Below are 12,890 nucleotides of genomic sequence, written 5' to 3' on the forward strand. Positions count from 1 at the left end.
CGCTCGCGGTCAGTGGGACGTGTTATTCATTCGCGGGCTTTTGCGTAATTCTCCGCGGTCCGGCCCCAGGAGCTGCCCGCGTTCCAGCGGACACCCGCTGGGAGCCGCGGGGCAGCCGCGACACTCTCCTCCCGCCCACCTCTTGGCGCCCACTCGCCGCCCCACAGGCAGAGGGCGGGGATAGAAGCAGCCCCGCCCCTCCCGCTCTCGCCCCTCTGCCCCCGGACGGCCGCTTTCCTCCCCTCCCTGTGGTGCGGCCGGCGCTCGTCGCGTCCCCGACGCTGACAGCTGCCGGCTCGGCGTTGCGCGTCTTACGCGCTCGTCGTCCTCCCTTCGCCGCCAGCGCGCCCAGCCGAGCCGGCGACGCGGCTCCGTAGGCAGGCCGGGCGGGGAAGCGCTCCACCTCCGCCCGCCGCCCGCCGCGGGGATGTGTGATTGCCATGGCGAGGCGGCTCTTCGCGGGGGCCTGGCTCAGGAAGCCCCACCACGCGCAGGTAGGCCGGGGGCGGGCGGCCCGGAGAAGCCGTTGGCGGCGGTTTCCCTCGCGGCGTCCCCTTACGGGCGGGCGCCTTCAGCGCGTCCCTCGGCCGCCGGTTCTCCCTTCCCCCCCCCCCCCCCCCCCCCGCCCCCCGGGGCCCGGCCGCCCCGTGCCGTCGATCTGGGGTGGCGACGGCGCGGCCGGGGGCGCGTGGAACAGGTGTCGGGCGGGAGCGGGGCGCCGCGCGCGGGCCTCCCGTGCAGCCGCCGAGCGCTGCCTGTAGGTGGGAGCTGTCAGCCGGCCCTTGGGCGCGGGGCCGCACGGCTCCGGAGGGTCGGGGAGCGCCCCCCTGTCCGCGCCCGCAGCGCGCTGAGTCCGCACCGTTCCTCTGCTGCCCGGCGGTGCTCGCTGGCGGCGTTCGCCTGCGTGTTATCGGCCTCGCTCCTGCCTCGATGTGCGCAGGTAGGCGCGGAACGGTGCTCTGGCCGAAAGCGCCGTGGTTGTGGTGCAGCAGGAAGTTCTGCCGCGAGACGTCGGCGAGGGCCTGGTGGTACGCTGAGGGGTGTTCTCTGGGTTTCCTTCTGTCTGTTGCACTGTGCTTTAACTCATTTGCGGTTCAGCTGAGTTGAGGGGGTAAATGCCATATTTACATATATGTGCTACTTACGTTTGTCACCTATTGCTATATTACTAAATGCTTTCTAGTAATTGGCTTATTGAAAAAGTGTGGGCTTCATCCTTATGCATTGTAAAAACCCAAGTGCTTTAATTCCTTCTCATCTGGAGCTTTTCTGATGCCGTTCTCTTTTTGAAAGTGCCTGGAATGAGATGTCAAAGCTGAGGAGCAGTGTTTAGGTGCAGGTGTAAGCTCAGCCCCTGCAGCATTTCTGTTCGCAAATGTAGATCATGTGTCACCTGATTTTTGACCAGGAAACGTTGTCCTTGATCTCCTTAACAAAGCAGACACTTTTTAGTTCCCATAGGAGGAAGTCTGTGGCACACGTAAAGTGAAAATCAGCTCACCGTGCCTGTACCCGCTTTCAAACTAGGACTCTGCTAATTGTTGACCCTGCCAAAAGTTCTACTTTGTTCATAATATGGTGATATTGGATAACTGTTTTTATTTATTCTTCTCAACATTTAAAGACATTGTTAGCAAAATGTATGATTTCTGCCAAGATCATTTCTTAGTCAAGTCAGAAAGTTAAATATTTGTGTCAGTTGGAGATGTAGCAAAAGTATTTTTGTTGATGCTTTCTCACACTAAAAGCTATATCAGAATATTTTACAGATTTGTTTGGAAGAGAGCTAATGTGAGCTTTATGAAAATGACCTTTCTTTTCTCTTACGTAGTTGAATGTGTGCTGGTAGTTGATGTGTCCGCAGAATGGCAGCATGCTGTCAATGTATTGACTTTGTGACTGTGTGTTGCTGTTGGTACGTGACAAATGCATTCATGGTTGAGCTGTACTGATTACTCACGGACTGAGTTTTTGCCTGCGAAGCGGCCACTGCTCTCTAAGTAACTGCTAGACTTAACTCACTGAGATGTAGCTGTGAGTGAGATGATTAAGACTTGTATGGTGTTGCTATGCAATATTTAATGTGGCAGACCAGGGAAGAGGGTTGTACAATGGAAAGCATTGCTGACTGACTTCCAAATTTTGTTGGCTGGTGTTCCGTACTTTTTGAAAATTGTGCTGTGGAATAAGTTGAGAACATCAAGTTCTGTGACAAAGAACTTTATACCTCCTCTAGATTTTCTGCTCTGGTAGTGGGAGCAAGATGCTGTTGGTTGGTTTGCAACCAATGTTCCGTGCCAAGTGTTCTATTATTATTTATTGTTATTATTTGACACACACTTTAGCTTGCTTGCAGTATGCACTAATCCGTAGGTAATCGCTCAGCCTTTCTAGCTAAGGGCAATCAAACAGCCTCACCTTTTAAAGTGAGCAGGACAAACTCTGAGGACATCTTGGCTCAGCTCGAAGTTTAGTGATTGGGATCCACAAAAACAGTGCTGAAACTTCATTGCAAAACAGGCAGTGACTGTGAAACACAGAATTTTCCCACTGTTAAGTCTGCAAGACTTGTAATAGTAGAAAACCAAATAAAACTAGAGCAAAAAGCTCCAAACCTTGACAAACTTCTAAACACCTAAATAATGCCCCAAAATATCAGTATTATTTATTGGCTGTTACAGTTGGGAGACTAACGCTGTTCTGCAGTGGTGATTAACGTTTCTTGAGAAGACATGAAAGTCCCAAATTCAGGAAACGTGGTTCTGAATTTCTTTCTGGTAATTGTAGTTAATAACTGTACTGTGAGGCTGAGGTCAAGCCAGTAGGATACACACATCAATAACGTTGTAAAGAACACTGCTATGTTTGGGAGCTTTCTGGCCACTAGAGATTCTGGACCTCCTTTACAGACTCTCTCGGATGTTGTGTAGCTGCCTGTAACGTAGAAGACTTTGAAGGCCCAGGTTTCAAAGGCCCCCTTAATGTATCATCATCATTTCCTCCAAGCTTTTAATTCTCTTCTTGTTGTTTAACCTTTTAAGTGGAAACACCCTGTTTTCTTTCTTGATTGCTATCCTTTATTTCAAAAGATACATTCTATGATGTTTGCTCAGCTTGACTGCTTAGGATACAAGTAAGTGAAGATGACAGTGTAATCCGAAGTGTGCACTGTAAGCTCTTAGAAACCTGAAATGCTTGCTATAAACCATAAATCAATCTGAACTTAAAGAGATTTGTAACATGCATACAATTTTTTGGTTCTCTCCTATTGCTGATATGTCGAACAAACTGTGTGAGTAGTTTGGAGTTTTGGAGATGTTTACTTGACTATGGTTATATGAAATACTTGACTGCATGAAGTTTTCTGTAGTGCAAAATAAATGAACACTTCCGTACTTACTAACTATAAAAATGTTTTAAGTAAGAAGTACTCTTATCAAAAAATTGGCAAATGGTTGCATTGCGTCTGGATCTGCTACTTTCCATATGCTTTGGAGTGCATCCAGGCTTGAATTCTGCCAGAAGAGGCTTTCCAGTTCTGTTCCAGGGAATGAATGTCTAATTCTTATTCAATGCACATGACTCAGTGCAATGCACAAGTGATGGATGAAGTTGATGCTGTAATAACCTTTTAAGTGTTACAAGTGCTTTCCTTTATCCTTGTGTTCCCTGACTCGTGTTTCATGTCTTGATGGAAGAGTGGAGCATAAAAGAGAAATTATATTTCCTGGTTTTGGACTTTCTGCCCTTTTTGATCATTTCAGAACTCTCAGTCCTTCTGACATCCTGAATATTAACAGTTTTCTGGAAGTTTGTTGTGATTCCAAATGAAGCTTGTCTATAAGCATTGCTCCCTAATTTCTGTCTGGGACTTTGTGCTCAGAAATATGCTCAAAAAGCCACACAACGTGTGCAGTAAGTGTGGTGCATTGAGGGTGTACTGGCACGTACATGGCCTCACCAGGCTTACTGAGTCTGTGTCCTCGCTGCATTAATGCTGCACATCAGTTCTGGCACTTCCTAGATGAGCCTACGTTCTTAGATTTTAAGGAGAAAATGCAAAATTTTTAGAGAGAATTTGTGGGAAGAGACATAAGTAATTCCCTCTAAACTGAACAGAGTAGAACCTCGTGGTCCTCTGAGCAGCTGCGAGCTCTGAACGGGGAGTAGTGCTGGAGACCCATCAGTCAGAAGCTGTGTGCCTGCACTGGCACGGTGCTGAGCCTGAAATAAACACAGCTCCTCCAACAGCTCCTCCAGAACCTCACGCCAAGTCTGTGATGTAGTCAGATGGCGTTTGGGGAGGGTTTTCTGTCCCAAATGCATTCTCTCTGTCTTTCTGAGACGGAGGACAAATTTGGATTAAACCCTTATACAGAGGATTATTTCCTGTGCTATGAATACAGTTGTTACTCAGCCGTGATCCTGAGGCTTGTGGACGGCTGCTAGCCTCAGATTGTACAAAATGCTATGCTTGTAGTGCAGAACTGCTTTAAATAGTGCTTGGGAGTAACGTTTAGTATTGTAAATGTGCATAGGAGGAATTGGCAAGAAGCTTTGAGAAAGGGGGGCGGTTTGTTGTCCCAGTAAGATTTGGGAATAGTTTTTTAGAAATGAAACAGCTTTGCTGAAAAAAATCAAATTTATTTCAAATCTGTATTAGATTTTATCTGCGATACTGTGTGTTGGTGTCTGTATTTCTGCCATAAGGTATTAGAGCTATTAGAAGTAACTTTTCTTCTGGGCTGTGTCTCTAAATGAAATGAGTATCTTTTCTTTCAGATAGACGGAGGATAATCATCAGCATTTACTTGTTGTGATTCTTGGTTCATAGGAACTTGGTGTTATTTGAGGAGAGAAGGAATAAAGAAAATTATCTTACTAGAATTTTTCTGTAATTCTATTAATAGAAGAAAAATTTGTAGAGAAGGGTCTTGTGACCCTTTAGGCTGTAGGAACAACACTGTTGGAATTTGTAGAAATGAGGAAGTGATGAAATCAGTTTTCCCTGTAGGTGTTCTGCAGAGTTTTATTAAGACTGTGTAACTAAATAGTTCTGAAATATTTACTTCTAAAAACAAAAATCAATTTTGGAAAAGCGAATGCTATTTTTCCTCCTCACACTTTGCCCCAAGCATCCCATTCACAGCTGTGGAGCAGTAATCCCTCATACATTTTTATTTAGAATCTGTAAATCACATCTGTGTCCTTGTGGTTGTTTGTTCATAATCATCTGCAACTCATGTTTTTTCAGAAGTTTTACAAGCTGCTGTCTCACACAGATGTTGCTTGATTCACTGAAAACTGCGTCGTGTAATGGTTGGTATCCTTTCTTGTTTGTGGGTGCGATTTCATGTGACACAAGAAGTTCTTGTGTTACTTTGAATCTTTGGAAGTGTGCATACTGGAGTTTAAGATCCAAACTGGGGCTGCTTTGAGCTTGGAGGCCCAGGAAGACATGCTGGTGATTTGCAGTAAACACATCCAGAAGTCCTGTGCTGATGCAATTTTAATCATGGACTGTTCTTGTTCGTGATATTGAAGATTTAAATGTGGAATACTTTTCAAATTATAACCATTTCTGGCAAGTCGTACTTCTTAGGCAAACAAAACTAAAATTTGCTTTTAAGGGAAAGCACGTGGAAGTGCCATAATGTCTGGCATTCAGCAGAAGAAAAGAGGTGCCTTGCTATAGCTTCTGCCTTTATTCAGTTACTTTGCTTTGGGATAGTATCCATTTTATAGCAAAAGATGAGGGTTTTTTTCTTAAGAAAAGCGTTTAACATGATGGGAACAGGAAAATAAGTCCTGGGCAAGTTAAACTTTCCCATTTGAAGGAATAAGATTTCAATCTGCTCCCCATCCTGTATGTGAAGTGGCAGTTGGTGAAGCTGTTTCATCTGGGCACTGCCACCAAGCAGAGGTTCTGAGATCAGCCATTTAGGTGAGGATGCTGATGTCGCAGCAGAGGAGGTTCTTTAGGCACTGAGATGAGCAGGGAGGCTCGCGCTTCTTAGAGAAAGGACAGAAGCAGCTCTACACCAAGTGATGATCTCTGTCCTCTGGGAAAATTGCACTAAGACACAAATCTTCATCCTCAAAGTTTGTGTTAGAATAATGAGATAAAGATGGATTGCAAAACTAGACCAAACTGAGTTCTCTACAAAAGGATAAGCCACCCTTAGGGAGGATATTGGAGTTTGTGAAGATGTTTTGTTTTTAAATAATTTGCTGTGCCCATGGATTTCAGAAAGAAATGGTGGGAGTGGCGATTTTCCCCCCTATGTTCCCTGTGAAACTTGAATAACAACTTAAAAGAAATGGTTGGAATCCATTATAGAATACATTATGGAGTAGTCATGGACTTAGACTGCATGAAATAGGTCTGTGGCTGCTCCAAGAAAGCTAGGAAAATATAACATTGAACATTTAACAGCATGTTTATAAGCATTGGCATTCATTACATGTGTTCCTATCAAATGTAATTTTAGCATTGCTGAGTTGTAAGTTGAATCAGTTGAATAGTCAATCCTAGCAAAAAATAAGTACGAAAAACTAATGAACATGGCTTCACTGAATAGTTACCAGTCATTGAATATGACCTGATTTTATCAAAACATCACGCTTTAATTATAAAAAGCTTTTGTACCTCTCTTCAGGTACTGCTGTATCTTGCTGTCCTTGCAAAGGGGAAAATTGTTCTTTGTTTGGTGCTGTATTGGGTTACAGAACCATTAGGCCAAAGAAAAATAAGCAGGAGACTCACCTAGGCAATCTCAGGAGCTGCTCTGCATGCACTCATTAGTTTCATTACTATGCTTAAACAAGTATAAATAAAGTTTAGATTATGAATGCATAGGTTTTAGTGGGATATAAGGACAAATAAAAGAAAAAAAGTAAATTATTGCTTAAGTCTTTAAACTTGCACGAATATACTGTGGTAGTTTTTATTTGCAAGTGCTACAGCTACTATGTAGTGTCTGCCCTTCAACCAGGGAAAAGTATGAAGGTGGCAGAAAAAGCCCAACACATAGTGTTCTCTAGACAGTGTGAGAAAAATGTGATTGTGTATTCACAGCAGAGCCAGAAGAGGCAGCCATCCATGCTGTGCCTTGAATGCTTTGGCTCTGCTGGTTCCATTCACCTCTTGCTTCAAACCTGTGTTTCAAGAGACCTCTGCTGGAGGATTGCCTCAGAGCTGGTGAGCTGGGCTTCCTGTGCAGATTTGCTGGGGAAAGATCGATCTTTGTTGTTGTTTTGGTTTATTTTGTGCATCAAAATAACGTGCCTGACAGTAAAAAGTAAACTATGCGGAGAATCCATCTGCCCTGCTTACACCTTAATTTGTTCTGAGGTGAGAACAGGGAGTGAGACGCCCCTGAAGACTTTGCTATGCTGTCTCAGCGCTGTGAAAGAGGGATTCTGAGGGCAATGAGCAAATTCTGTAGATGGGCAGTAGCTCAGGACAAGGATTCTTCAATAGGCAAGTTGTGCTGGGAGGACTGAAGAAGCAGACGAGGTGCTGAGTAGTGTTGGGACCTGAGGCTAATATTGTAGAGTTGGATGGTGTAGAAATAGACAGCAAATGGCTGGAAGAAAGAACAGCAGATGATGTGTGGCTTGAGAGGATTGTCAGGGCAAGCAGCTTGAGATTGATGTTGAAGAGAAAAAAAATAGTAGGTGAAAATTACAGGTGAATAATATGGAAAACGGACTGGAGTACAAGAGAGATTGAGCTTCAGCTGAGCATGAATGCAGATATCATCGTTCTCTTATGTATGGAGAAAATTATTCCTGAACCCATTGGTAAAGTATCCATTCTTGTTATTGCTGGTTCACATCTCAGGTGACTCTTACTGCTCCTCATCAGTCTGTTCAAGAAGTGTGGTTTGCGAAGTTTGTGATTCTTAATGTTGAAAACTTGTAGATGTGGTATTGCGAGGCTAGCAAATTAGGTTAAAATCTTCCAGTTCTGTCCCTTCAGTAGTGTTCTTTCAGAGGGAGCGTGGTATTTCTTTTTGACTCTCCCCAACCCCTTGCCTCCAGTATTTTTTTTTTTCTTGGCTGTTCTGTCCTCACCAGCCCGTTTTCTCATAGGTTTTCTAAATTGTTTCTAAATGTGCTGTAAACCACACAGCATTATTGTTGGTCTCCTTTTGTACTTCATCCAGTTCAGGTCTTCATATCCATGTTGTGGATAACGTACTTCAGAGGAAATTGTGTTACTCCAAGGGTCTTCATGGCTCTGGTAAAAACAGCTTAAATTGTTCCTCTCTTACAACACTCCCAATAATGTACCTTCAAAGAAAAACTGGTTGAAGGAACTTTCTGGCCAAGATGAATCCCCAGGAAAAAACGTAGTTAGGTGAATCTCTTTTTAACTAGGCAGTTCTAGGTTACAGTTAAGTGGGTGTGTGTGGAGGAACAGCAATGCACAGCCACTGTGCAGGAAAGGGGCGGGCAGGACTGCAGCTGCATGGGCTGGCATCGCCTCTGGATGTTGTGGAACTGCCTTTTAGCTGTTTACCTCTTTCCAAGTGGAAATGGTGCTGGTCTTGTCTTCCACCTAAATAAGTCAAACCGACCTCCCCTGGCATTCTACTTATTTTAATCACTGTGAAAGTCAAACTCATTTGCTTTTACTGTTCTTACCACTGCTGAATGAACAAAATATTTTTTCTTTGTGTCCTCTAGGTACGTTTCTCATATATGCGGATGAAGTATCTCTTCATCTCTTGGTTAGTGGTGTTTATTGGCAGCTGGGTCATGTATGTCCAGTACTCTACCTACACAGAACTATGCAGAGGACATGACTGTAGGAAAATAATAGTAAGTATGTTTAGCACAGTTTGCTTCTTAAGTATTTGCCTTGACTAGTTCCACAGCTCTTTTGGTCAGTGCCATGCATAAATTCATCAGATGCTGCTATTCTGTAATGCTGAAATAAGATCATACCTTCAATTACAGATAACACCAGTTAACACAGTTTTAATACAGTTATTGAAGTTTTCTTTGACCTCCCTCCACTTCTTTTTTTTTTTTTTTTTTTATTTCAAGAGTGAGATGTTGGGGGAGAGGTGGTTATTGCTTACTTGAATGATTTGTTGAATATTTTTGTTTGTTTCAGTGTGATAAATATAAGACTGGAGTTATTGATGGATCAGCATGTAGTAGTCTTTGTGGAAAAGAGACATTGTATTTTGGAAAATGTTTGTCAACAAAGCCCAGTAACCAGGTAAGGCTTTAATCATCCATCCTAACTTTATCAGTTCCTACTGAAATGTCCTGTATGCACGTGTTACACCAGCTTTTCTCTCTTGGCTTCGATGAGAAACAGACTTCTTGGCTGAGAGGCTAGAGGTTGTAATGTAGCATTTCCCTTCTGCAGGTTGTCTGTCATTATAGACACTTAAATAGAGAAGCTCTATCACAGTGGAAAGCAATGCTGTTCTGCTCGTGGTACACTCTTTGGACTTCATCATGTGCTTTATGGATGGTAACTGCTGTGCTGCAGTCTGAGAGTGTTTGAGGCTGGTGATAGCTACATTGGCCCACCTCCCAAAGATTTGGATGAGCTGGCTAAGGCAGCAGATGTGATTAGAAGAGTTGCAGGCTTTCTTTTGCTTGTAGGGCATTAAGCAGTAGTAACTTTTCTCATGAGGTGAATAATGCAGTTGTAGAAAGAGATGTGAGGATATCAAGACAGACTCAGGAGCAAGAACCAGCAGCCATGGCAATAGCCTCTGTGTAAGTTGCACTTAGGTAGCTGCAGCAGTTTCACATCAAAGCCCAAGTATAGCACAGATATGTTATTGTTAGTCGCTCTTTTCCTCTGAATATGTTCCATGAATGTATTCAGATAGGTAAACATTTGACGATTGGTGTTATATGGATCATTTTTGTCTAGCTGTAAGCAAAGAAATATTCCATTGACTGGATCCTCGTGGACCTATATACTAAACTAGCAGTAAATCTATAATTGCCATCAAGACTTTTTAATTTCATAGTTACAGAATCCAGTTTCCAAGGAGATGATCAGATCCTTGCATATTTGGACAGAATACCTATACTTCTGTACAGCATACCATCTCTGCACTATCCTGCTTCTCAAACAAAGTCAGCATCCTCTTAGCCCAAGCAAAGAGTATAGTAATGCCAGTATACTGTTTCTCAAGCTGTCTTCATATTTTGATAGGGCAGCATTCCTAAGTCCCTGCATAATGTATGTGAAGCTGCCATTGTTGAATTTGCTGTCTGTAAGCAGGACTTGGTTTTCTGATCTGTGCTGCTGCTTGACCACAGGGAGTGGTAGAAGTTTGGATGATACTTAGGTGAAGGACTTGTGCAATGATTTTATCTTTTCCCCTATTTTCTTGCATAGATGTATTTAGGAATTTGGGGAAATCTGCAAGGGGTTATAAAATGCCAGATGGAAGAAGCTGCTCAGCTTGATTTTGGTACTGATCCAGAACCAAGGAAAGAAATAATCCTATTTGATAAACCAACAAGAGGAACCACTGTAGAGAAATTCAAGGAAATGGTTTACGGTTTCTTTAAAGTAAGTATATGCCTAGCTATTCTATTCTGACTGAAAGGCTTTTAACAATTGTTTATGCATTACAGTGGCTTTGTCTCTAAGATTGGGTGTGCAACAGACTTTTAGATTGGAGAAATGAGGAAATGTTTGTGTGACTTTTCTGCATGCATTGATAATAGTTGAAATTACAATGCTTCTGATTCCAACAATGGCTTTTTTCTTTATATTGTTACAATGGAAATAGCTGTACCAAATAGCAGAATAAAATATTTCAGTACATTTAGTCTGAATTTGTGCCAAATAGCATGGTACTCTGTATGAAGTGTAGTGGATAGTGTTATTTCTCTACAACTGAGAGGCTTAATCAGCTGAAAACCAAATTTGGTCTATATTCTACATACTTACTGTAAGAAAATATTTAATGAGCTGCTCTGTTTTTCGTTAGACCGGCCTTTGGAAAAAGACTGCCTTTTGAATTCTAGTCCTTGCATGCTGAAATGCAAAGAGTGCTGTTACTTTCAGATCATACACCAGATGCCTTGGAAAACAGAACAGAAAGGAAGTTCATCAGACATCTCTAAGCAATAAGAACTAGAACATGATATACTCTCTAATACTAAAACAACAAAAAGATAGAGAACTACAGGTGGATTGGCAGTAGTTAATGAAATCATATATAACCTTTTTTTGTTTGTTGTTTCTAGGCAAAGTTGGGTGAACAAGGAAATCTTTCAGAACTGGTTAACATCATTCTATCTTTTGCTGATGGAAACAAAGATGGTAGAGTTTCTTTGCCTGAGGCAAAGTCTGCATGGGCGCTTCTGCAGCTTGATGAGTTTATGTTAATGGTGATGTTGCAGGATAAAGAGCATACTCCCAAGCTGATGGGTTTTTGTGGGGATCTCTATGTGATCGAAAGAGTTGAATATACCTCTCTCTATGGAATCAGCCTTCCATGGATCATAGAACTTCTAATTCCTTCTGGATTCAGGAGAAGCATGGACCAGTGGTTTACTCCATCATGGCCAAGGAAGGCAAAAATAGCTATTGGACTTCTAGAATTTGTGGAAGATATTTTTCATGGACCTTATGGTAACTTTCTTATGTGTGATACAAGCGCCAAAAACTTGGGATATAATGATAAATATGATTTGAAAATGATGGACATGAGAAAAATTGTGCCAGAAATGAATTTAAAGGAAATGATTAAAGATCGCCCGTGTGAATCAGATATGGACTGTGTTTATGGTACAGACTGTAGGACTCTATGTGACCAAAGTACAATGCGGTGTACCACAGAGGTTATTCAGCCAAACTTGGCAAAAGTGTGTCAGCTACTCAAAGACTATCTGCTTCGTGGTGCACCTTCAGATATCCACGAAGAACTAGAAAAACAGCTGTATTTGTGTATTGCCCTTAAAGTCTCAGCAAACCAGATGGAAATGGAACATTCTTTAATACTGAATAACTTAAAAACATTACTATGGAAGAAAATTTCCCACACAACTGATTCTTAGTTTCTCCACCAGCAGAAGATACTGTCTGCCACTCGGGGTGGCCTACCATGTTTGATAAAAATGATCTGCAGCATTTTGTAAAAACGTGTTCTCAGATTTCATGAATGGCTCTTCAACTCTTCCCTTCAGTCAGTTCCTTGTTACAGGGCTTCTCAAAGAATGAACTTACCACCGAGCGATCTGGCAGAAGCCAATAGCACTCATGGTGTTCCAGTGCACTGCTGGGAAACAGAAACAATCCTGCATGCTTGACTGTTCTGTGCACTTTGTTGGAGCTTGAACAGGATGCCATCACATCAAGTAATACAACATCTTAAAATTCTGTGAAAATTGTTGCTCACTTGTGAAATACCTGCAAAAGATTTTTATGAGGAACCACCACTATTGCAAATATGATGGCTGAGTCCAAGTTGCTGTTATGAATAAAATGAACTGAGATTGAAGTTTACTAATACCTTGGCATGGCAGAATTTGCACATCAATAATTTTTAAACTGTGGAAAAAATTAAAATTTTATTCTGGAAATGATAGGTTGTAATATGAGATTTAAATTGAATTCTGTTTACACCTTGTTACCTCATACGTTCATCTTGAATGTTTTAGTTCGACACTTGAATAGTCCTGATACAGTACACCATGTTAGGAGCCAGGATTTTTAGAATGTTACTACTTAGAACATATTTGTATTTTACATTTTCAGAAACACATTGCTGCTAAATTATTTTTAAGTACTGACAGCAGAATCATCCTAAGTTTTAAAAACAACACCAAAACCCCCTCCACAGTAGGACGCTGGTTTATGACAAGTGAAAGAAGTAACAGTTGCGGATGAAGTC

At 42.3% G+C, this 12,890-nt stretch overlaps 1 protein-coding gene across 2 annotated transcripts; it reads left to right on the plus strand.

Annotated features, from left to right (window-relative positions):
- Nucleotides 1–421: 421 nt before the first annotated feature.
- Nucleotides 422–12,582, plus strand: DIPK1A (divergent protein kinase domain 1A). Of its 2 annotated transcripts, none has more exons than XM_042819333.1 (5): nucleotides 422–494; nucleotides 8,695–8,829; nucleotides 9,128–9,235; nucleotides 10,382–10,558; nucleotides 11,242–12,582. In XM_042819333.1, exons 1-5 carry the CDS (start codon nucleotides 441–443, stop codon nucleotides 12,052–12,054), a joined length of 1,287 nt encoding a protein of 428 aa, XP_042675267.1. In that variant the 5' UTR covers nucleotides 422–440; the 3' UTR covers nucleotides 12,055–12,582. The 2 variants fall into 2 exon arrangements, with proteins under 2 accessions (XP_042675267.1, XP_042675268.1); XM_042819334.1 differs by lacking the exon at nucleotides 422–494 and adding an exon at nucleotides 5,015–5,319.
- Nucleotides 12,583–12,890: the final 308 nt, after the last annotated feature.

Source organism: Centrocercus urophasianus, unplaced genomic scaffold, assembly GCF_019232065.1.
Source record: "Centrocercus urophasianus isolate 14NV4802_14NV808 unplaced genomic scaffold, USGS_Curo_1.0 seq_18, whole genome shotgun sequence".
In the NCBI taxonomy this organism is placed as follows: Eukaryota; Metazoa; Chordata; class Aves; order Galliformes; family Phasianidae; genus Centrocercus; species Centrocercus urophasianus.

Bases quoted from the DNA above. Each gene is read 5' to 3' on its own strand.
- DIPK1A (XM_042819333.1), top strand. From the start codon at position 441: ATGGCGAGGCGGCTCTTCGCGGGGGCCTGGCTCAGGAAGCCCCACCAC. The intron at 9,236-10,381 runs GTAAGGCTTTAA...TTTCTTGCATAG, and splicing joins CAACAAAGCCCAGTAACCAG to ATGTATTTAGGAATTTGGGG. The intron at 10,559-11,241 runs GTAAGTATATGC...TGTTGTTTCTAG, and splicing joins TGGTTTACGGTTTCTTTAAA to GCAAAGTTGGGTGAACAAGG.